The sequence below is a fragment of the Leuciscus leuciscus genome (genome assembly GCF_965113295.1).
Source record: "Leuciscus leuciscus genome assembly, chromosome: 3".
Classification (NCBI taxonomy): domain Eukaryota; kingdom Metazoa; phylum Chordata; class Actinopteri; order Cypriniformes; family Leuciscidae; genus Leuciscus; species Leuciscus leuciscus.
Window position 1 is genome coordinate 12,779,980 of NC_138727.1, and position 24,530 is coordinate 12,804,509.

Here is a 24,530-nt window from a genome sequence, read left to right on the forward strand (position 1 = left end):
ACAACCGGCTAACACTCCCAACCTTTTGATATCTTGAGAGGAACAAGGCAAGGATGCCCCCTCTGACCAATGTTATTTGCATTGCCTCTTAAGACCAAATCTGTTCTATTTCAATTAAGGGTACCCAACATGCAATATCCCTCTATGCATATGACATTTTACAGTATTTTACAGATTTCTGTGCAATCCCAACATGCTAGAAACATTTAACAGTTTTGGGAAATTTCTGGAATTGGTCCACTCCAAATCATCTCTTTTACCATTAAACCAAAAAAAGTTCAGAAAATTCAGATACCATCAGCTATTCCAATTACGAATCAGATAACCTAGGGATTCTTATATGGTCTTCACTAAAATAAATCGTACATATAAATTATGATAAATTCTTTCAAAAGCTTAAAAGAGATATTGATCGATGGAGGTCCTGGTTCATTGCAATCCAGAGTCTCGACTGTGAAGATGAATATATTACCTAGTGTTCTTATGATTCCTTTGGTAAAAGACATGACTCTTTAAGTCACACTTTTCTTTGGAATGGCAAACAACCAAAGTTAAAATTAGCTATATTGCAACGTACTAATGCCTTCCCAATTTTGAGTTATACCATAAAGCATTCATCTTTTTGTTTTGTTTATTATGAAGAAACCTTTGGGCGATTGTATGTGATCCTATTAATGAAAAATCTATTTAAAAAAATATTCTCCCCAAAAAAGTAGATTTTTTTTTTGTTGAATTTGAGGAAACCACTTGGAACATTGGTTGTGTTGAACTATTTCAATTACTTTTGTTTGATATGTTCATTGGAAACAGCTGAAAGTCTGTGCATTTACATTAAACTGACATAAAAGTAGAAAATGGAGTTAAAACAAAGTAAAAACAGGCCATGTTGTCTTGTCATAACTGACTGATCATAAATATATGTTTTTTTTTAGTGTAGTAGTATAGATTTAAATCAATCACCCTTTGTTTAGATACTCTGCACACTCTGGGCATTCGGTTTTAAAATAGTAGCCTATTGAAGAAATAGACATTTGTACTGGAAATGAACTAATTCTCAGCATTTAAGCGTGAGCAAATAAGTAATCATAAAAAAACAAAACTTTTGTCAACCGTGTCCAACCCTTTTACTGGTAGACAGTGAACGCAAATGAGAGACTTTTAGTTTGTACACTCATGAACCGGAACTGATGTCTTCAAGTCTGCAAGAACATCCTACAGAGGCTGTAGGAAGTGTGGATTTCTCCCTAAACATCATTTGATACGTTTGTTTGCTAAATTCTTATGTGCGTTTGTGTTTTCCCCTCCGAAATATTTGTACGCCCGTTCGGGATTGGTGGGTTTTAGTCTGACCTTGTCTTTGGCTTCTGGAGCGCGTTGTAGAGGCCAGAGGAGAAGATGTCTGCAGAGGAGGCGGATAAAACCACCACCACTGATGCCAGTGCAGGAGACGAGGAGGAAGAATGGCTGTACGGGGGTCAGTGAGCGACACACATCTACTCTCGTCTACTGTACTCTGCTGTTACACTAACGGCTCTTGAGAAGTGTGCTTTAATGTGCAGCACAAAATGCCATGTTGGTTTATGTAGGGGCCTTTATACTGCAGTGTTATGAGAGATATATGTCACTTCCCTCAATAATTTTAATTCACGTCCGCGCTTTAAGAAATATTTTTCTTTACGAGGGAATTGATATAGAATCTATTTGTGAATGATTTAGATTATATATGCTTCTTGAAGTGAAACTAATCTTTCCTGAGGGAGTTGAGGTAGATTCGCTTTTTTATTCACTTTGAAATCTTTTTCTTCGCTGCTTAGTAAATAATATTATGTAAATATACTTTATCTAATATTTCTCTGAGAATTCTGTTTGAATCTATACGATGTTGCGGTCTTCTTTTCTTTTAGAATATGGTAGAATCTGTTAATGCATTCTTGATTATATTTTGTTCAATTTATTTGCTTCTTTAAGAAATTCGCTATGCTACTTCCCTTTCTGAAGGGATTAAGAGAGAATTCAATAAAATCTCGAATAAATTCTGTTGTAGAATGAATTTGAGAATCTGTTCAACAATACCTTTCGAATCTGTAAACACATTCTTGGTTGTTTTTTGTTCTATTTGTATTTCACTTTAAGAAATACCCTACTTCTCATTCTGAGGTGATTGAGAGAGAATTTAATGAAATCTCAAATAGATTCTGGTGTAGAATGAATTCGAGAATCTGTTCAACAATACCTCTCAAATATTCTCAAAATTCTGTAAGGTAAATTTTAAATATTTATATTGGGAGCAGCTTAACTAATTTCTAACCTATAGAAATGGGGTACCTTGAGCCCATAGTCAGTTTGTCACTCCTGCATTATGTCTTTCTTACAGATGAAGGTGAAAGTAAAGAAACTGAAGAAGAAGAGGCCAAACTGACAGCAGCCATCAGGTAAGATATGACATGCTTACTGTAAGTGTTGTAGACCTGGGGTTTTTGTTTGTTTTTGTTTATTTAGATGCCACGGACCCCCAAGTAAGATGATTCTTGTGCGAGGGACCCGAATCCTTAAATTGTATTTATTTTCTATTTTTTATAAAGACCCAAATTAAACTGTGAAAATGTAATATTTATTATATCAGGTAGGAAATAAATACAGTAGGTCACCAGGAGCAGGGTTGAAAACGTGTGTCAGTACTATGGTTCGCCTCTTCAAGTTAACTAAGGGGTTCATCTGCATTGTTTTCTTCATTCTCGCGCTGATCTGTCTGTGTTTGCAGTGTGACCTCTGCTCCTCCTGATACTGAGGAGGTCACCGAGACCACCAACACCATCACCACCACCACCACTACTACCACCACCACCAGCACTACTGGAAATGGTGTGGCCAGTCAGGTAACAATCAAGACCACTGTAAGCAACCTCATTCACTTTTGATGGAGTTGATTTAAGGTCAGATTATCGCTGATCACTGTTAAGCTTAAATATATTTAAAGATTAAAGGTAAATATCAATATTGCTCCTTTACATTACACTGCAATGTGTTCCAGTTTTGTGTGGCGAAAGCTGCAAATATGTGGATTTGAGTTTTTAATGACTTATGGCCTGCTATGAAGATATCGATAACAATTTTAGCGTCCACACCAGCACACAAGTTATGTTCATGTTCAATAAGTTTGTCATCTGCAGCTTTAAATGCTTGTGCTCTTTATAGCAGGCTGTCAAAAGTTTTGATCGATCATCAGCTGGAAAAAAATCATTCTGAAAGTGATTCCATAGAGATAATTTATCTGTGCCATCATAGTTATAGTTCTGGTGTGGACTCTATTTAGAATGATGTTTCTTTTATCTTCATTATCATTATAGTCGTCGTCCTTGGTGTGAATAGATCATTGGGATGTTTTTTTCTTTATTTTTCTTTTTTCCCTGTGTAATTAATTAATAATTGGCCAATTTTAGATTGAGTTACACATCTGTAACCTTTATATTGATCAGTTATGTTCAGTCATTACAAAAGAGTCGAATAAAATAGGACACTTTGTTTCTTTTTTAGGAGGAAGCACCTGGAGAAGATGAAGACAGTGAGAGCGATAGCGATGATGACGATGATGATGTCCGTGTCACCATTGGAGATATCAAAACAGGGGCGCCACAATACACGTAAGCGTTCAGTGATTGTTCTCGCATCCTGAAGATTGTGAGGTTCACGATGATTTATTATAGGCTTTTATTCACTTATAAGCACATTCATAGAGAGGATCACATTTGGTAAACATGTAAGCTTGACTTTCGTTCATCTTTGGAACACAAATGAAGTTATTTTTTGATGAAATCTGAGAGCTTTCTGTCCCTCCGTTGACAGCTACGCAACTGAAACGTTGACGCTTCAAAAAGTTAATAAAGAGATCATAAAACTAATCCATATGAATTGAGCGGTTAAACCACATTTTCTGAAGAGACACAATTGCTTTATATGGTGAACAGATTGAATTTAGGCTTTAATTCACTTATCAAATTTAATCAACTCACACATCAGTTGTGGTGAACGGAAGCTCAAGTATGTTCGCTTGATGTCCGAGAACCAATGAGGTTTATTCCTGTGTTACACGGCACGTTTGAGCTTCTGCAAGAACCAATTAAATTTGTTTTCGTGTGTCAAGCCAGTTTGGTTGAGCTTCTGTTTATTTACATTTACATTTATTCATTTAGCTGACGCTTTTTACGTTTATGTTCGCTGATCTATGTTTACATGTGAATAAAGGTCTAAATTCAATCTGTTCATCATATAAAGCGATCGAGTCTCTTCAGAAAATTTGGACTTAACCTCTCAATTCATATGGATTAGTTTTATGATCTCTTTATGAACGTTTTGAAGCATCAAAGTAGTAGTTGTGCAGACTGTCAATGGAGGGACAGATATCACTCAGATTTCATCAAAAGATCTTCATTTGTGTTCCGAAGATGAACGCAAGTCTTATGGGTTTGCAATAAGGGTGAGTAAGTAATGACAGCATTTTCATTTTTGGATGAATTATCTCTTTAGTGCTTTGTCTTCCTAAATATCATTGGCAATACTGTCATTATAGGGTACTTAAAGTCATTGGTGTTTTGAAGAGGAAAAAGTTAGTTATTTTGATATATGACTGCAGAAATGATGTAATTAGTATGTTTTATTTTGCAGGGCATATGGGGGAACTCCAGTGAATCTGAACATAAAATCAGCTGGCAGCAGAGCATATGGAGGTGAGTGAATCAATGTGTTTTGCAAAGCTTGGAACTTTAAATACATCAGTTTACTTATAGAAGCCTTTTTATGCAACGCAACATTTGTGGGCTCCTGACATAGTTTGAGTGTGTACTCGGTAGGTTCTAAAGTGAAGGGCGTAGACCTCGAAGCTCCAGGCAGCATCAATGGAGTCCCAGTCCTGGAAGTGGATGTGGAGTCCTTTGAGGAGAAACCATGGAGGAAGCCAGGTGTGTATTATGAACCAGTTTGAAGTCCCTTTTGTGGTTTTTGCATATGGTGTCTGCATTGTGTGTGTATGTGTGTTTACAGGTGCGGACTTGTCTGACTATTTTAACTATGGTTTTAATGAGGACACGTGGAAAGCGTACTGTGAAAAGCAGAAGAGGTTACGCATGGGCCTCGACATTCTCAACATTGGATCCACCACTAGCAAGATCTCAGTAAGCATAATCAGCTGTTAACAGGGATGGAAATTGTAAAGAGTTGAACAATTCTGGTTTTGATTTTACTATTACATGTTCTTTAATGATTCCTTAGTGATTTGTAATGTTTGGAAAACAATTATTTTGTAAGAGTTACTCCCAGACCATTTCAAATTTCAACATTAGTGAAATCAGAAAGAAACTGTATTATACAGATCTTGGACAAAATGAAAGATTTCTTTTGATTTATGGACATTATAAATCTCACAGGCTGACGATTTGACTATGGAGCCCAACACTAGTCACATGGTCCCTCAGAAATCATTCTAATATGCTGATTTGCTGCTTGAGAAACATTTCTTCTTATTATTATTATCAATGCTGAAAACTGTTATGCTACTCAATATTTTCTTTTATTAATAGAAATTTAAAAAAGAACAGCATTGATTTGAATTAGAATCTGCATACAATCGAAAGTGTCCTGAAGTTCTGCAAAAATAGATTTTTGAATAAGAACTAGTTTTCCATTTCAAACCCTAGCTGTTACATTTCAGTCTAATAATCTCATGGTAGTAGTAATTTAATGACTAATTAATAGAACTACTAGTAAAGTGTGCATTTAGATAGATGCAGTTGTCCTAATGAACATTTTTACCTTTTCCACCTCTTTCTTTCTTTCAGGTTCAGCAGGGTCGTACAGGTAACAGTGAGAAGGAGATCACAATACCTACTCATGCATCTAAAGCAGACTTTTCCACTCCATCCAACCTGTATAAAACAGGAATCAACCCAGCGAGGTATGAAACATAAACACGTTCACTCACACATCGACTATTAGAAGTCCTCATTTGTTTCAGTGTTTCAACAATCCAGTTTCAGAGTCATGTTTGGGAATGCATGTACAGTGTTTGTCCCGCATCTGTCATGTAGGAGAGGGGACTAGTAACTAATTTGTTCCTGTCTCCCCTTACCCATGCCCTCATAGGATATCCCCTCCACACTGGGCAGGGCCTGCCACTCAAGAAATGCCCTATTATACGTAAGTGGGAGGTGACATGGGAGTGGTTTGTCTTACAAGACCTGATTAGACATTTAAAATATAAAATTTAATGGGCTTCATTTGTTGTCTTTCTATGTTTTATTGATGAGTGCAGTTAATGTCTGTTGGTGATGTTTTAATATACAAAGCACTATGAAAAAAATAGCAAGATAAAATCTGCTGCTATGACAACGGACTCAGCAAACTGGACCATTTTTTCTGCAGAACTGTGTAGCTTTTAGTGCTGTATTTAATGTAGATTTTTTTAATGTGTGTGTGTGGTTACTAGTTAGGCATGACATTCTGGTAGGGGTGGGCGGTATGACCAACATTTTATTTTATGGTGTATCCACTTTGAATCACAATATAATTATTTTTGCTGGATTATATTTTAAACCGCCATGTTGAAATTAAACAATATTGGAAGAATGGGCTGATATTTGGAATGAAGGCACGATTTGTGAGTGTGCTTTTATACAAAAGTCCAATGCACAAAAAGCTAATATTTGAGTAACTTACATTTTAGAGACCGTATTGACAGTCTATTTTTGCTCCGTCTACGACAATGATTCCAAATGAAGCTTAAGCAGGAATTAAATATTTGATTTATTTTCTCTTTCGAATATGGAACATGATTTATGCACAACAAACCATATGGAATGACACAGTGGAAACACACTAAGTTCTGATTGGATGAGCCACTTTCAAAGTCATTACAAAAATAACCATACATCACTTGAATTCTAAATTAATGTTGCGAGTTACAACGTTGCCTGCATTGGTGTTATTATTAACTAAAACTGTTAGAAATAAAGCTGAAATAAAGTAAAATATTAATATTAGATGAAAAACTTTGAAGAGTTGATGTACTAAAATGACAAAACTAGAACTTAAATAAATAAAAATGAATTAACTAAATAGAATTATGATTTTTATTTTAAAAATATTAATAAAAATGATGAGCACTTAAGAAAATTACAAAAGCTTAAATTAAAATGAACCCTGAAAATCTAAAAAATAAAAGCCAATTTAAAATATTGATAAATAATAATAGTATATAAGAAAAAATACAAAAATAACACTGATTGTCTGGCAGATGTAACCAGCTAAACTCACGTTACACCCCTTAATAACATGTTCTTCTTCATTTGTACTTGTGTGTTACACCTGCACTGTACTTCTGAAATGAGAAAGCAGTCTTAATGCACACATATATCATCCATGGCACATACAGTCATATCGCCCTGCCCTCCTCTGATGTGTGCAGTGTATGCATCTGTAAAAACATAGAAATGCATGTACACCCTAAAGCTGTAAGTGTACGTATGTTTTTGTTGCAGGAAGACGCCCGGGACCATAGATGTGATTGGAGGAGGGACTGCCACCATTAGCAGGGTAGAAGGACGACGTCGCCACAATCTGGAGGGGAATAACATCCAGGTTACACACATGACATGCCCTCACATTCTCCTCAGTCTCCATACTGTAAATCTCCATATCTGGGAACTGAATCATGTGACTTTAACACTCGCAGGTGATCTCGGAACATTCCACCTCTGACACTGAACCCACCGTGGCTAAGATGCCGCCACCTTTCTTTCCTCCGGGGCCACTGCCTCCAAACATCCCCCCTCCTCCATTCCTCCCTCCTCCTGTCAGTCAGGCTCCACCTCTAATCCCGCCTCCACGTAAGACCTTTATTTTTTGTATTCGTTTGTTATTTGTTTTTACTTGAAATCTATATGAAAAATGTATGAATGTATCACTTTCAACAGCATTGATATTGCGGTTTCTAATAGCATTTGTAATGTATTTGTCATGGTCTATGCAGTTATGGAAGGATTGTTTATTTTTTAAATCTTTTTCATCTTTTTATTTTATTTTTATTTTTTTACAGGGATGCCAATCACTGTTCCGCCTCCCAGTAAGTTTATCCTTCTTTGAATGTTCGAGTGTGCAATAACATGACAAACATAGCAAAAGTAACTCAATATAAAGCTCTTAAATGTTTTCAAAGCAACTGTGTGTGTAATTGCAAACTTTATGACTGATTGTGTTTAAAAATCTTCATTATTCCTGTGTTTTCACTATGATTGTGTTGGTCGCTGTTTAAATCTTGTTTCTGTTTATGTTGTAGATTTCCCTCCTCCCACAGGAGGACCTCCTCCTTCACTGATCCCTACTATGGACAAGTAGGTGTAGCTTCTGTACAACTCTAATACTTCTGTTACAATTTCGTGTATATATATATATTAGAGATGCACTGATTGTATCGGCCAATACAATCAGTGCAATTTAATCGGCATCGGCCGATTAAAGCTATTATTTTCGCTATCAGCCAATTGTTTAAAAACAGCCGATGATCATTGCTGATTATATCCTGTCAATCAAAAGGGTGCGGAAAAAACGTGTCATAGACTGCAACTCATTCTGTGTGTGAAGAAATTCTCTCTTGTTGAATCTAGGGCAAGTTAATGTGACAATAAGGCTTTAACAGTTAAAAATGTGGTTAATGCAGGCTTTATTTGACTCAATGAATCATCCGTAGTTCAAGCCCTGGTTGACAGATCTACAAGTTGTTTTTCCCTACATCAAACATTATTTGTAACGCCTGCGTCCAATAATCGCAAAGAGTTTTGTGCTCTGTTACTTCTGAGAAGAAACAAAGGCTCAGCTTTCAAATTCTGTACATTTTATCATGCAATTCAAACAATAAATGACGTTTTGACACTCTTAAATGTGACGTGACGGATCGCTGTAGCGCCAGTTCAAGCGGCAGAGCAGAGCTCAAGCCTTTTCTTAGACTTTAATACAAATGACATCTTTTAAGATCTTTTTTCCTTAAGAAAAATCCAACTTTCGGTTATTCTGAATAATCGGCTATCGGTATCTGCGGAGAAATTTAGTGTCGTGCATCTCATTTATATATAAATTAAATTATGCTGTTCTATATCATGTCTTACACATATGTTTTTAACATTGAATTAAGCACCAAATCAGAATATTAGAATGATTTCTGAAGGTTCATGTGACATTGAAGGCTGGATTAATGATGCTGAAAATTCAGCTTTACATCACAGTAATAAATTACTTTTTAAAATGTATTAAAATAGAAAACGGATATTTAAAATTGTAATAATATTTCACAATATTAAAGGTATAGCGGAGGATCTTTCCAAATTTTAGATAAGACCCGCCCTCTCCACTTTTTGAAAAGTTTGATTGATTCACCAGAATGATTGACAATTAGGAGGACCAATAGTTTAGACTACCCACCAGGAAGTAAAACATCCTCCGCTATACCTTTAACTGTTTTTACAGTATTTACTACTGTTTTACTATTTTTCAGCCTTGCTGCACTTCTTTAAACTTCTTTACTTCACACCCTTGAATGGTAGTGTAGATTATTTTGATTAAAAACTGTTTTGACAAAATTTCTGTATGTGTGATGTTTATTTTTGTGTACCTTTTATCCTTGGGTAATTCTTGTAAGCATGTATTTAGATTTACATACTTGCCGTTTTTGAAAAATAATTTTCTGTAACCATTTAAAATGTTATACTTGACTTGCACTTTAACAGTTCCTTAATTGCCTATGCGTTCTGTTTTAGCAGTGGGCACCCAGGAGGATATGATGGACGTCCTGTTGCTCCATATCCTTTTCCTACAGGTAAGTAGTGTGGTACCATCTCCCCAGTCTATTATATTCACCTGGAAAACTCATTTAATTTAGATCTCGGTACAGGTCACAAGTACTTAAATATATTCCAGGCTTTATTAACCTCAATTAAGAATCATGCGCATTGAGGTTTGCTCCTATGGTTCTGTTTTCAGGTGGGTTTCCTCCACCCATGCAAGGAGCTGTTAGCCCCTGGCCCGGTTTGATGGACAACCCAAAGCAGTGGGAATACTACCCTCGGCGAGACAAGGAGAGGGAAAAAGAGCGAGAAAGGGACAGGCAGAGGGAACGGGGCCACGAGAGAGACCACAGTCCCACCCCTGTGGCTTATAACAGGTCTTAAGATGATGTCAACCCACTTATTTACTATACAGATATAGCCTACTCTTTTTTTCAGTTTGAACGTGTAGAATTGTCATTAAACTGACAAATTTAGATTTTACTTTAAATTCTTATCATTATTCCAAAGAAAAAACTCTTTGTAATCTTTGACTTTAACCTTGTCAAGAATAAAATAATTTTGGCCTAGTGGCTTTTATTTTATTTTATTTAATTTTTTTACATTTTTATTGATTTAAACTTGGTCTTTTGCAGTGATGAAGAACGGTATCGTTCTTACCGTGAGTATGGAGAAAGAGGGTACGAGAGGCATCGGCCCGAGCGAGCGAGCCGAGAAAAGGAGGAGCGTCACAGAGAGAGGAGACACAGAGAGAAAGAGGAGGGGAGGCACAAGTCATCACGGAGGTATCATATCAGGGTCAAAAATTAATGGAGGCTTGGGGTAAAAATGGCGCCACAAATTGATAAAAAATCCCCCAAAAATCGAGATATGGGGAAAAAATGCCCCTGTAAAAGTTATTGTTTTTAATATTTGTAACATATCATGCAGTTAAGCAGTATCACATGAGAAAGACTGCTTTTTTTCTCGAATATCAGCATTGATTGCAAATATTATATTGATTTTATACAACAGTTCAATACAACAGAAATTAATATTAAGTGATTTACATTTAGAGACAATATTGTCTATTTTTGCTCTTTTGCGTCAACAAAAATAGTTCCAAACAAAGCCACAGCAGCACCGTTGCACATCAACACTGTGGTGTTTCATTACTGAATGAATCCACATTAGGTGAGTGATTGATTCAGTGACCCATTCATAGACAGATGCTTGATTAGTTCCTGAATGAATCAGACATTTTAAATGACCCAATGACTCACTCGTTAAGTGAGTGACAATGACTTTAGTTTCATATTTAAAAGCGTCTTTTAATTTTTTCCATGATTTCATTTTATATTTAAAACATTTATCTCATAACATTATTTATGCAGTTGTAATTGTAAATGCATTCATGTCACTTCTGAGCAGCATTAAACTGTCACTAAATGCCACTTCAGTGCAGTGCAAAGATGGATTTTGTTTGGTAACAGCCATATAGTGTCTTATTATTCTAAGTTAATTTATTGTTTAAAAAAAATAAATAAAAGAAATGTATTAATTTAAGAATTTGACATAAAAGATGACTCATATACTGAAAAATTACCCTTATACTGTAAAAAAAAAAAAAAAAAAAAAATCCCTCGGAAATCAATTTAAGAGGGCAAATAATGCCTTGTAATAGGAAAGGTAATTTCCATTATTGTAACAGTCTCATACAGTGCTCTGCATTCCCTTCAAGATCCTTATTCTTTTCTCTCTTCCATCACAGCAGTAGCAGACGAAGACATGACAGCGAGGAGGGTGACAGTCACCGGCGCCACAAGCACAAGAAGTCCAAGAGGAGCAAAGAGGGCAAGGAGCCCAGCGAGGAGCATTCTGTTGACCAGGAGAACCAGGAGGCCATGGAGTAACTCCTGTCTGTCTTCTCCGCTCTCCTTCCTTCTTATTAGAGCGCTGATTGTCAACCAGATCATGCTAAATGAAACAGGAATCCAGTTTACCTTCCTTTTGTTTTCATGTTTTCCTTTTTTTTTTTTCGTTTAGTTGTTTTCTTCCAGTGCAGTTGTACCATGTAGATGTTGATTTGTTGGATTAAAAAAAGAGCATTTGTTAATATTTGTTGTGTCTTTCATATATTGTGACTAGAGCAAATGGCAATCAACGTTTACAGTTGATCATGGTATCCAGCTTGATTTATCAAAGATTAACAATTATTATTTCTGAGATTTTTTATTTGTGGTTACTGGACACTATTGTTGATTATCTCACCAAGGCTGCATTTATTTGATCAAAAATACAGTAAAATTGTGAAATATATTACCAACTAAAATTACTATTTCGTATTTTATTCATGCGATGGCAAAGCTAAATTTCTAGCATCATTACTCCAGTCTTTAGTGTCACATGATCCTTAAACAAATCACTCTAATATGATGATTTGGTGCTCAAGAAACATTTCTTATCTATGTTGACTGCTTCATATTTTTGTGGAAACTCATCTCTTTTTTTTTTTCTTTTTTTTATGATTTGATAAATACAAAGTGCGAAAGAACAGCGTTTATTTGTCTTTACTGTCACTTTTGATCAATTAAATGCATTATTGCTGAACAAAAGAGTTTATTTCTTTAAAAAAAACGTACTAACCCCAAACTTTTGAACAGTAGTCGTATACTGTAATTTCGCTACCTAAACAATTATAAATATTATTGAATAATAAATTTGCAAGCAATAGGATACAATGGGCAATATCTATTCTTTAATTAAACAACATAGCAGATTATTTTATATTTCTTGTGATCTATGTAGGCTATATGTGTATTTTCTGTGAATTTTGAAAACAGCAAATGCAAACTAAGGGACACATTTTTAATTACGTTATAAAATTTGACGTGCAAGTTAGAATATGTAAATGAAGAAATATGTGAATTTATAGGTGTCTTATGAAAATGAAAGATCTTTACTAGTTATAAAGAATGCAGGTAACACCCCGATTATTATTATACACCCATTTATTTTGACATAAGAAAGCCTCAAGCAGTGAGCATGTGATTTACACACTCTCGCGATGTATCCTGAGATCAATCCACACGAGATTTTCGGCGGATGTTGATATTTTGATCCGGATTTCTGTACAGTCGTTTCTCACCGAGGCCGTACGATCTGCGTTATTGCATATATTTGAGTAACGTGTGCGAAACGCGGTCTTTCTCGGCGCTTCTTTCGGGAAGCAAAGAGGCCGAGGCGGAGGGCGATGATGGAGGACTTTGATGAGATATACGAGGAGGAGGAAGAGGAAGAAGAGGACGAGGACAGGGCCGCGGAGGAGCAGCTGCTCAAATACGCTCCGGACCCGGTGGTAGTGCGCGGATCCGGGCACGTCACTGTGTAAGACTCCCGTCAGCCCTGGATCTATTCATATATAGATTATTAATCTACACTGATCACACCTGAGCTATTAGGAACTCAGTGCTCATTTAGAGACACATAAGACATGCTAAGTATCGATACAACTGCTTAAGACAAATGGTAGTAGTTTTAATGACAAGTCCCAAAACGGTTTAGCAGTAACAACCTAAAAAATATTTTGAATGTTCGGATGCGCATACAATTCTCCTAAGAAATTGACAAGTGACTATTATTTTGTGTTCCTTAGTAAAAGTAAGTTATACGGGTTTGGCATTACGCAAGAGTAAGTAAACGATTAAACTTTCATTTTTAGTGAACTACGTCTATTACAAGGATTTTCTATCTTTTAGATGACACAGACCCCCAAATATGACAGTTCTCATGCGAGGAACCTTGGATAAAGTCCTAATTTATACTGTGAATCTAAAATATTTTTGGGCAAATGTTTTCTGTTAAGCTACATTATTACGTTTCTACACATTTTAGTACTGTACTGTTGGATTGCTTATTTATTTATTCATTATTTACACATCATTATAAAATATTCACTTATTAATTTATGTATTTATATATTTATTACATACTTGTATATTATCAAATTTGTATTTATTTCAATATTTTCATTATTATAATTTTTTACACATTGTACACCGTTTTTCTCTAAACCTTTCTCTCTCTTTTTTTTTGCTACCTGGTCTAGTAAAATAAACTTTATATTATATAAGTTAGTCTATTACAGTAAGTCTACTTGTGCCTTTGTCGAAACTCAAGTTTGAGAAATTAAAATCACAATATTTTAAATATTTTTTTCTTTCCTGTAGGTTTGGACTGAGCAATAAATTTGAATCTGAGTTTCCCTCAGCCCTTACGGGAAAGGTAAGTGTGATTTCAGTGGCTTTTTCATCTCAAGGAACTACAATAAAATGTAGAATTATTCATTTCTAATCCCAGTGAGAAGTGAAAAGCCCCAGAGAAGTCTGTCATTACTGGCTTTCAGAAATGAAAGGAAATAGTGTAAGACTGTTATGTTATAGAATGCTTAAAATAATTATTCACCCCAACATTTTGTCGAGCACAAACAAGATGTTTAGTAGAATGTTCAAGCTGCTCCTTTCCACGTAACTAGTTGTTAAGCTTGAAAGTGTGTATTTTACAATGTAGTGCCACACACAATTCTGAGGTCTGACGTGAGTTCTAGTTGACTGCTTCGTTTGTTGATTTACAGGTTGCACCGGAAGAGTTCAAAGCCAGCATAAACCGGGTGAACGGCTGTCTGAGGAAGGCTCTCCCGGTGAATGTGCGCTGGCTGCTGTGCGGCTGTCTCTGCTGTTGCTGTACTCTGGGCTTTAGTCTGTGGCCGGTCATCTGCCTTAGCAAGAGGGTGAGTTTGTTCAGAGTCACCTCGAGGGATGTTCCTGGTTTAAAAGAAGCTTAGCTTTATCAAAAGCTATAGTGGTGGTTTGCTGTCAATTTCCTGGGAAAATTTGTTAAACCCATTCTTCAGTTTGTAAAAACGCAAATATCGGATTTACAGAAATGAATTTACAATGGAAAATCTATAGGTTAGGAATGTGGTGTGATTTTTTTGCATTCAATATTGACAGTTTTGCAGGTCAGACAAGTTTTAATTCAATAGAATTAATAGTAACACTTTACAACAATGTTCAATTTGTTAACATTAGTTAACATTAACAATTAAAAATACTTTTAAAACATTTGTAAATCATAGTTAATGTTCATTTCAACATTTGCCAATACATTGATAAAATTAAAATGATCTGTTAATATTATTTACTGGACCAGACTGAGCTAACATGAACTAACAATGAACATTTGTATTTTTATTAACTAACGTTAACAAATATAACTAATTATCTAATGGGACCATTTTGTAAATAAGCTTTACTTTTTTAAAAGTTTTAAATAAGCTGCCTGCTTGTGATTTATGTTTTCTTTATTATTGTTATTTTATTTTTTTCTACAAAGTGAGGGACAATATTTTCTTTGTTAATTGACTCCAGTAGATGGGGTCAGTAAGATAAAAAATTTTTTATAAAAAAAAGACATTTAAAATAAAAATAAAAACAAAAGATTTCTATTTTGTATAAATTCTATTTAGAAATATTCATCAAAGAATCCTGGAAAAATTATCACAGTTTCCACCAAAAATATTAAGCGGCACAACTGTGATTTAATAAATTGAATAAATTAATACATTGATAATAAAACTACATTTTAAGTGAGCACCAAATCAGCATATAAGCATGATTTCTAAAGGATCATGTCATGTGACTCTGAAGACTGCTGAAAATTCAGCTTTGACGTCACAGGAATAAATTAAAATGTAAAATATAATAAAAATTGCTAACAATTATATTAAATTACTGTTTTTACTTGTATTTTTGATCAAATAAATGTAGCCTAGGTGAGATGACTTTCAAAAACATAAAAAAAAATCTTACCAACCCCAAACTTTTAAAAGGTAAGGGTACATTATAGGACATAAATAACTTCTCTTGTCTTGAGTTGTGCTGAATAGTGTTTTTTTCACCAATAGACACGCAGATCCTTAGAGAAGCTATTGGAGTGGGAAAACAGCAGATTGTATCACAAGGTACGTAGAAGGTCGTGTGTTTGTTTGCAGCTTGTATTTTTCCGTCAGGTGCTAATTTTACGACATGCCCTCTGTTCATTTAGCTGTGTTTGCATTGGAGGCTCAGCAAAAGGAAGTGTGAAACCAACAACATGATGGAATATGTAAGCCAACTACAAACATGCACCTAAAACTATTTGAGCTGTTCCAAATCGAATAAATCGGACTTATGAAAAGTGTAAATTCACCTCCACCGTTTCTCTCCATCCTATTTATAGGTCATCCAAATAGAGTTCCTTCCCAAGATTCCCATCTTCCGGCCGGATTAGCAGTGGCGGGCCAGAGCTCATCCCTCCGGCGTGGTCTTCCTGAGGTGCCTTTCTCCGGTACTGTCATGGTTCTATCATGTGGCCTCGTCTCTTTTCCCTCCACACTCTTGAGCAAGAGACTCGCCTCACGTCTGAGCGCCACTCACAGCACTCCTCACCGAGAAAGCACTGTTTACAACCCACAAACACACATACTGAGGCACACGTCTGTGCCGTTTTGGTTTCGCGAGTGCATGAATACACACAGAGGGACCTTTACTGTCACATGACTACACGGAGCCTGCGAGGAGGCCACGGAAAGTAACTTCTGAAGCTGGAAACGTCTACTATACCTTAATCACATCACAGTCTGCACACTAGCCAAGCGATTTCCTGTTGCCGACAACATCACTGTGGAGCGAATCAGTGAAGAATGGCTTGAGGAAGTGGCGGCTGTAAAATTAAACCTTTCCTGTTAATTAAAAAAAATAAATAAAGATGGAAGGAAGGAACGATTAATACGGATTTTCAGTTAGCTGAAAGTCAAATGGATACGGTCAATGCACAATACATAGTTCTCCATCTCTCCTTATCACAAATCATCATCTATATACAAAGACAATCAAACACTGACTGTGCCACGCACCATCTAGACTCTGACAGGACTTTTGAGTCTAGTGGAAGTCATGGATCTGATGCGGTCCAAGTGCACCAATGGGTAGTGACGCAGCATAGATTAGATTTCTTTTGCTGGGTTTTTTTTTTTTTTGGAGCATTTTTTTTTATCTTTGTTTACTTGCTCAGTTTAAAAAGACGAGCAGCAAATGTTTGTCTCTTGATTTGTGTGTGGAGGTGATTGTTTCCGTCTGTCCCTGAGATATTTAGTTTTTCATTTATAGGTTTGTTGGGTCATTGGAAAAGTCATACAATTCATTTTACGAATTATTGGGAGTCAAACTAAATAATAATAAAATAAAATATGAACCCACAAATATAGGATTTTCTCCAGGGCAGAAAGACATTATTTCCCTTTTTCACTTTATTTTTTTCATCTTTGTTTCAATCCTGGGTCAGGTGTGAAGACTAAGCAAGTCCTATGCAGGCATTTTCTCTTAGTGAACTATACTTGTGTAAATGTATCCAATTGTAGGTTAATAAAACCGTTATGTCCCAATACTCAATAAGACAATTGGTCCTATTAGGTCTCAAAACCTGAAATTTATGAAATGTGTGTGTGTGTGTGTGTGTGCGTGTGTGAATACTGATATTATTACTGAAATTACAATGGCCCTATCTCTTGTCTGATGTCATCCTAAATCCCAGGGACATCGTCTTTATTTTTCAAAAAAATATTTCAGTGTATTTATGTACAATGTGTGTACAGAAATAAAACATGCCCAACTTGATTTTTGTTTTTTCCATTTACTTCTGAATTTATGCCTATATTTTGACGTCTATATAGTAAATATTGAACTCAAAAGATTTAATATCAAATTTATTAACCACAATTATTGTGGACCAGACTGTCTTAAAATTATACTTGTTAATTAATACTCTTACTTCCCATTACAGGTTTATGAATCTCAAGTATTAAACAACAGTATGACCTGAATGAACTGTCATTATGAAATGAGCGAAAAAATAGTCTTATCTTGTAGATGGCCTCTTTCATGGTGTGTTAAAAACTCCAAATATTTTCGCTTGTTGTATTCATCATTTGCAAGTCGCTTTGGATAAACGTGTCTGATAAATCAAACAGGGAAGAAGTAAATGCAAATACCATAGCTTTAATTTTTGAGTAAATAAATACCATAAGTTTAGTTTTTTAGTGGGAAAGCATCATTAAAATGTCTTCTGAGAATGTAAACACCTAACTGTGATGCCACTATTATTAGATAATGCAGTGAGCTGTGCACAATTTAAAAACCAATAGCTGCGTCTTTAACTTTAAATAGGTACAAAGTCAATGACAGTCATCTCTCAGACACAGTTAGACATCTATATTGTAAAAGACATCGGTTACAGACAGCGAATTTAGACAGTGTAGACAGTCCGTTGAAGCAGCTCTCACTCCTCCCATGTGTCTCCATATATATTCTTCTTCCCTGTTTACAAAAAAAGAAATATATATACACATCATGTAAGCAAAAAAGGGATTGATTTTTTTTTTTTTACTAATATAATAAGTATATGTATTTAATACAGACAATAATTTTAGTGTCCGTACAGAATTAAATAAATATTTTCATTCAGCAAGCCAAGGATGCATTAAATTGTAACATAAAAAAATATATGTTTCAAATAAATGCTGTTCTTTTGTACTTTATATTCATCAAAGAACCCTGAAAAAAGTATTCACAGTTTCCACAAAAATATTAAGCAGCACAACTTTTTGAACATTGATAATAAGAAATGTTTTCTGAGAACCAAATCAGCATATTGGAATGATTTCTGAAGGATCATGGAGTAATGGCTGCTAAAATTTCAGCTTTGCCATCACAGGAATAAATTCAGTTAAAAACAGTTACTTTAAATTGTAATAATATTTCACAATGTTAATGTTTTTACTGTATTTTTGTTCAAATACATGTGGTTTTGGTGAGCATGTGTGCTGTGTAACCAGTGTTCTCTCTAACCACTCTGATGTCTTTTTTGTTGTTGAAGTTTTTAGTTTAGTGGACAAAAAAAAAAAAAATGTTGCAACACACATGGGCTGTGTCTGAAATCGCCCCCTATACCCTTAAATAGGGCACTATTTGAGGGGACAGACATTTGTAGTGGTGTCCGAAACCATAGTGGACGTTATTGAGTGCATTCATTCAATCCCATAATGCACCGCAATAATGAGTGTGCAACTGATGTACCCTCAACTGCTAGAGAATACCCATAATGCACTGTGAGGTACTGTACACCCACGTACTGTGAGGGTCGTACTGAATGAATCATCCATCCATTAATTTTCCAAAAATGCATTAATTTTCTACTTGTCCAATGTGGGTATAGTGTAATATCACACAGGTATAAATTCCTCTTTAATTGATTATTAAATGTTTAATTAAGGTTTATACAGAGTTTTCATGATAAAGATAAATATTTTCATTACTACTAGAGTGGCCAGTTTGCCGTTTCAAATGGTTATTAAACAGCAAACACAAACTATGCAAAAGCGGCAGCCCGTCCGGTGCACTCAGTGTCCGAATTCACTCGTTTTCATTCACTCCTTCAAGTAAACTATTATTAGTGGACTAATGTAGGGAATAGAGAATGATGGTATAGGTGGCGATTTCGAACACAGCTCTAGTTAGGACGTTGGATAGTATATTGGCAGGTCTCACCTCTCTTGGCTGGGGTGGAATCCGCCGAAGACTTCGGCTGTGCGTCTGGTTTCTGAGTCATTGTGACTTCATAGTTTTCCCTGTTCTTACTCTGTAGGTCCTTGTATAGAACATGTTTCTTCTCTGCATCCTCCTCAATGTAAGATGATTCTGCTGGATTCGAGGGAAGGTTTTAAATACCACACACTTTATGGCAGGGATGGGCAAACACTAGGTGCATTCACAACATGTAATTACCAGATTTCAGATTTCAATTTCAACTAGGAAGCTGGGAATTTTTGGAGAGCTTCTACTTGTACCCCATGCCCGCTGCAGATTAATTTGGCCATTGATAGTGTTGTCATAGAAATGCATAATTAATTCCCAGTCTGATGACGAATGAACAGAGCGTCGCATGTTGAAATAACACTTGACTAGGGGTGTAACGGTACACAGAAGTCACGGTTCGGTATGTACCTCGGTTTTGGGGTCACGGTTCGATACGTGTTCGGTACATTTACATGTCCGGCCTCCCTAAATTCCTGATTGTTTAAAATAAAAAATTAAGGAATAGTTGATTTGTTACTCTTATTGATAGATTGACCAATGCTGCACAGTAAAATGCAACAGCTGTTTTCAAACTTATTTTATTTGGACACTTTTAGCACCCCATGTTTTAGGTTGGATCGTCTCTTCTTATTCTGATCTTTTTCCTGTTGTTGCGGTAAGCAAACAGTGTTGCATTAGCATGCGCGCCCCCTTCTGGATTGGAGTGTGGATCGCCTGTGACTGACTGTATTCTTCGTCTGACTGTATGCACCAAACCGCGACGGTTCGGGACGAATACATATACCGTTATACCCCTTGTTCAAACTTGCATATTCTAGTTTAAATCTAGCTTTCTAGTAATCCTGAAGACTTTGATTGGTTCAGGTGTGTTCGAATAGGGTTGGAGCTGAACTTTGCGGTACAGTGGCCCTCCAGAATAGTTTGAGGTGAACTATTCTACTGTTTAAAAATAGCCTAAGTAATAACTAAGATCTGTAGCAAATGTTAAGGGTAATAAGACCTACAGTAGTTTTTAATGCAAATAAATTATGGCACTTTAACTTGCCTGTAATTTGGGTGCCAGAGTGCTTTGCTGAATGCAGGGGGTTAGTGTGAGTGAAATCACTGGCATAGGAGGCCGACTGATCCCTCTGATCATCAAGCTGAAACACTGGCTCAAAATCAGCTTTGTTTGGATCACTCAACCCTGGCTGCTCACTAGCAAACCTGAAAAAAAAAAGGTTTTCCAAAACATCACTCCTTTTATTTAAAATGACGATAAAATGGAAGTAGCAACTGATCTTTTGTTCTGCATTGTTAGGCCCAGTTTACACCTGGTAATAAGATGCGTTTTGGTTGATCGGATCACAAGTGGTCGAGGGAGACACATTCCCGTTTACACCTGGTATTTGGATCCGTCTCTTTTGTCCACTTTCAACCACTTCTGTCCTAATTTATTTAAATGAAGGATCTATGGGTGGTGGGTAAATGTATAGTTTTTTTCAGATCTTTCGATCTAATGGACAAAATAAGCTCACATGATTTACATATGAATGCTCCCAGAGAGGACTGAAAACAAAACGGAGAGCAATAGCTTTTTGTTTCCGCTCTGACAGCCGCAAGACCATGTCAAACGCTGTAAATGCGTGTTTGAAATCAGGAATGGTGAGAGAACATTGTGCTTGGTACGTTTTTCGTCTTCAAGCCAAACTTGGATCTCCAGCTGACAAAGTTTAAATCCCGTCTGGCTAGGGCGCTTCCCATAATGTTTAAAGGGATACTTCACCGTTTTTTCATATTAAACTATGTTATTCCCTTAACTAAGACGAGTTGATACATACCTCTATCGTCTCAGTGCGTGCACTAAATCCCTCTGTCTTGCGGCGAAACTTTGTTAGCCCAGTTCATTTAATATGGGCCAAGCAGAGAAGCTACCAAACACCTCCACGTTTTCCCTATTTAAATACAGTTACTCGCGAAGTGTAACTCGACCTAGAACGGTGACACAAAACAAAACGTTGCGCTTTTCTAAGCGTGTAAAATGGATAACTATTTTGTATGGCGGAATACCATAGCAAGTGCTTGTAAGCACTTCGACTTGGCGCAGTAATATCTTCACTCGTGAAAAATCCTCTCACCGGCCCCCGCTCCCTCTAGTGAAGATATTACTGCGCCAAGTCGAAGTGCTTACAAGCACTTGCTATGGTATTCCGCCATACAAAATAGTTATCCATTTTACACGCTTAGAAAAGCGCAACGTTTTGTTTTGTGTCACCGTCCTAGGCCGAGTTACACTTCGCGAGTAACTGTATTTAAATAGGGAAAACGTGGAGGTGTTTGGTAGCTTCTCTGCTTGGCCCATATTAAATGAACTGGGCTAACAAAGTTTCGCCGCAAGACAGAGGGATTTAGTGCACGCACTGAGACGATAGAGGTATGTATCAACTCGTCTTAGTTAAGGGAATAACATAGTTTAATATGAAAAAACGGTGAAGTATCCCTTTAAGCATTAGGTCAGTAGGAGGAGAGTAGGCAGTCTTTTGTGGCTGTTCGAACACATTCGACCACATGAGCGTTTACACTATGAAAGCAATCCCGTTAAATGCGTTTTCGACTACGTCTGGAAGTGGTCGAAAGTGGACAAGCTCCAAATGTTTTAGACCTCATTTACACCTGCATAGCGTATAGATGGGGTATACAAAATGGAGGTATACAATGGAGGTATACAAAAGGTATATAAAAAGTCTGGCATACGTCAGCAGTCATTTTCACCAGAAGGTCTAGTTATGACATTTAGATTAAACATTATGTGCTTACTTTGGTGGTCTTTGGTGCTGTTTCTGTCTCAGTGCCTCCCCTAGTGGTGAATTCTCCAAGCTCATAAACTTCTCCTGGCATGTCTTCATGTATGATACCTTCCCTCCGAGGTACCCACAAATACCAGCAACTAACACATACATACACATACATGATGTACATACATATTTTTAACATTCAGTCTAACAATAAACCATCTCACAGTTACAGCGACAGTAAATTTTACTCACAAGCTACTTTAGGCAATGATCCAAATCTGCCAGAGGATGTAAGAGCTCCTATAAAAATGAAATCAAAACATTTACATTATTGTTTAAAGGTTTAGTTTTGGGTAAGAATTTTAACAAACCCACCTCTAGAAATGAGGAACTGAGTGAAGGCCATGCTGGTGGCAGATATAGGGACAGCTGTATGTATGTAAAGGCAGAAACATAAATCAGTTATGATATCAATAAAACCACAAGCATAATAATGGATAAAAACACTGAACATATACTCACATCTGTACCAGAAGCTTTCCTGATTGCATTCCTTGAACACCTTCCTCTCCTCCTCAGTGGGGTTGTAGTCAATTCCAATGGGACCCTACATACACATATTGAAACATATCATGTTCATTTATATATGTATATACAGTATATACACACACACACATATGAATATCAAGTTTTCTACAGCTCTCTAAATGTGATTAATATTTTAAATATATTATACAGTATATGTAACATTAAAGTATTTATTAAATAATATCAATAATAATACTAACATAGTTTAATAGTACTATAATAATAATATTATAGTAATAATAATATCCAGAAAATTGTATAATGGTAAGACAGATGAGATCTAGCATGCATTATGATGCAGGTCTACTGATTATGTGACGCAACAGTGGAAACGCATTACAATGCATAACCTGGCAAAATCAGTCTATCCTTTCCTGTATTTTTAAGTGATGTTTTGTTTCCAAACACACCAAGGCTGCATTTCTTGGGCGTTTAGGGTCCGCTGGAGACTGCTGGGACATTGTGCATCCTATGCCTTTGGCTGTTGCTCTCTCCAGTCTATAATGTCAAATCTACGGGCACCTTCTTCCTCGACTGTGCGGTAGGAGTTCATGGTGACCAGCTGTCAGTGCCATCATGCGGTTTGACATGGAATAGCGTCTACAACTTTGTTGTAATTTTTGCCTAATCTCAAAATGGTCGTAAAACATTAATACATATTTTACACCAAACTATACGAACGCATTGGGCCATAAGAACATATTGGGTCATCATCGACGAACTCGTCAGGTACAACCTTGTGTGAATGATGCCTGACGGGAATGCTGATATGGGGTCGGGTAGTAAATGTTTCTTGTCGTATAATGTTTTTGTGTCGTGATGATGTGTTCCAAGTTCAGTGCAGTGGTTGGTAAAATCGATACTTTTTTTCAAAATGAATGCATTGAATTGACCAAACGTGATGGTAAAGATATTTAAAAGATTTCTATGTCAAATAAATGCTGTTGAGCTTTTTATTCATCAAATAATCCTGAGGGAAAATACTGTTTACAAAAATATTAAGCAGAACTGTTTTCAACAGTTTAATGATGCTGAAAATTCAGCTCTGCCATCACAGAATAAATTACACAATAAATTAATTAAAAAAGAAATTGATTAAAATAAATTAAAATCGAAATGATTTATTTTAAATTGTAATGATATTTTACAATATACTGTTGTTTAAAAAAAAATAAAAAAAATAATTTTAACTGTTTTATAAAAAAATAAAATAAAATAAAAACACTGTGGGAAAAAAACTGTTAGCAGTAAGTATAGGCTACCAAATAGTAGCAGTGTGCATTTTTAGATTTACTGGATTAAATTGCAATTTTCTTGTTTGTAAATTACTGGTTTATGCTGTAAAATTTAAACGTTCTGTAAATATGAATTAGTACTGTATTTTTATAGAATTAATCTGGCAACCACAGCTGGCAGGATTCTTCTTTTTTTTTTTTAAACAACAGGATTTGTTTTTATTTTTTATTTTATTTTTTTACCAGTGCAGGCTTGATGAGCAGAGTCTTCTTTCAAAACACATTAGAAAATCTCACTGACCCCAAACGTTTAAATGGTACAGAATGTCACTTTGTATTAACATATATATATATATTTGTATGCTATTCTGACATTCTTTATCAGTGCTCTGGTGGTTTTAGAAGTGGACTGAAAACAGCTGGTGGCTCCATTAG

At 36.0% G+C, this 24,530-nt stretch overlaps 3 protein-coding genes across 7 annotated transcripts; 2 read left to right on the top strand and 1 right to left on the bottom strand.

Annotated features, from left to right (window-relative positions):
• Positions 1-1,184: 1,184 nt before the first annotated feature.
• fip1l1b (FIP1 like 1b) lies at positions 1,185-11,922 on the top strand. Of its 3 annotated transcripts, none has more exons than XM_082165807.1 (17): positions 1,185-1,474; positions 2,375-2,432; positions 2,762-2,894; positions 3,535-3,641; positions 4,663-4,724; positions 4,848-4,955; positions 5,038-5,168; positions 5,832-5,947; positions 6,136-6,189; positions 7,530-7,629; positions 7,724-7,877; positions 8,087-8,113; positions 8,327-8,381; positions 9,801-9,859; positions 10,024-10,204; positions 10,463-10,612; positions 11,578-11,922. In XM_082165807.1, the coding sequence occupies exons 1-17, from the start codon at positions 1,396-1,398 to the stop codon at positions 11,717-11,719; spliced, it is 1,716 nt and encodes a 571-aa protein (XP_082021933.1). In that variant the 5' UTR covers positions 1,185-1,395; the 3' UTR covers positions 11,720-11,922. The 3 variants fall into 3 exon arrangements, with proteins under 3 accessions (XP_082021933.1, XP_082021934.1, XP_082021935.1); XM_082165808.1 differs by having other exon boundaries at positions 9,804-9,859; XM_082165809.1 differs by having other exon boundaries at positions 2,762-2,876.
• A 982-nt stretch (positions 11,923-12,904) lies between these two features.
• Positions 12,905-17,521, top strand: chic2 (cysteine-rich hydrophobic domain 2). The gene is made up of 6 exons (XM_082165860.1): positions 12,905-13,193; positions 14,036-14,090; positions 14,440-14,595; positions 15,772-15,828; positions 15,912-15,971; positions 16,086-17,521. The coding sequence occupies exons 1-6, from the start codon at positions 13,060-13,062 to the stop codon at positions 16,134-16,136; spliced, it is 513 nt and encodes a 170-aa protein (XP_082021986.1). The 5' UTR covers positions 12,905-13,059; the 3' UTR covers positions 16,137-17,521.
• LOC309495902 (OCIA domain-containing protein 1) lies at positions 16,600-23,395 on the bottom strand. Of its 3 annotated transcripts, XR_014204863.1 has the most exons (9): positions 23,271-23,395; positions 22,795-22,879; positions 22,648-22,701; positions 22,525-22,572; positions 22,295-22,424; positions 20,544-20,704; positions 19,451-19,603; positions 17,802-18,220; positions 16,600-17,722 (listed from the first exon to the last, which is right to left on the bottom strand). XR_014204863.1 is itself a non-coding variant. In XM_082165853.1 (8 exons), exons 1-8 carry the CDS (start codon positions 23,319-23,321, stop codon positions 18,183-18,185), a joined length of 717 nt encoding a protein of 238 aa, XP_082021979.1. In that variant the 5' UTR covers positions 23,322-23,395; the 3' UTR covers positions 16,600-18,182. The 3 variants fall into 3 exon arrangements, 2 of the variants coding, with proteins under 2 accessions (XP_082021979.1, XP_082021978.1); XM_082165853.1 differs by having other exon boundaries at positions 16,600-18,220; positions 19,451-19,600; XM_082165852.1 differs by having other exon boundaries at positions 16,600-18,220.
• Positions 23,396-24,530: the final 1,135 nt, after the last annotated feature.

Excerpts from the sequence above, each read along its gene's own strand:
- LOC309495902 (XM_082165852.1), bottom strand. The coding sequence starts at position 23,321 with ATGTCCCAGCAGTCTCCAGCGGACCCTAAACGCCCAAGAAATGCAGCC. Across the intron at positions 22,880-23,270 it reads GCCCAAGAAATGCAGCCTTG|GGTCCCATTGGAATTGACTA; the intron begins GTGTGTTTGGAA and ends ATGTGTATGTAG. Across the intron at positions 22,702-22,794 it reads GGAAAGCTTCTGGTACAGAT|CTGTCCCTATATCTGCCACC; the intron begins GTGAGTATATGT and ends ACATACATACAG.
- chic2 (XM_082165860.1), top strand. The coding sequence starts at position 13,060 with ATGATGGAGGACTTTGATGAGATATACGAGGAGGAGGAAGAGGAAGAA. Across the intron at positions 15,829-15,911 it reads ACAGCAGATTGTATCACAAG|CTGTGTTTGCATTGGAGGCT; the intron begins GTACGTAGAAGG and ends CTGTTCATTTAG. Across the intron at positions 15,972-16,085 it reads CCAACAACATGATGGAATAT|GTCATCCAAATAGAGTTCCT; the intron begins GTAAGCCAACTA and ends TCCTATTTATAG.
- fip1l1b (XM_082165807.1), top strand. The coding sequence starts at position 1,396 with ATGTCTGCAGAGGAGGCGGATAAAACCACCACCACTGATGCCAGTGCA. Across the intron at positions 5,169-5,831 it reads CCACCACTAGCAAGATCTCA|GTTCAGCAGGGTCGTACAGG; the intron begins GTAAGCATAATC and ends TCTTTCTTTCAG. Across the intron at positions 6,190-7,529 it reads CAAGAAATGCCCTATTATAC|GAAGACGCCCGGGACCATAG; the intron begins GTAAGTGGGAGG and ends TTTTTGTTGCAG.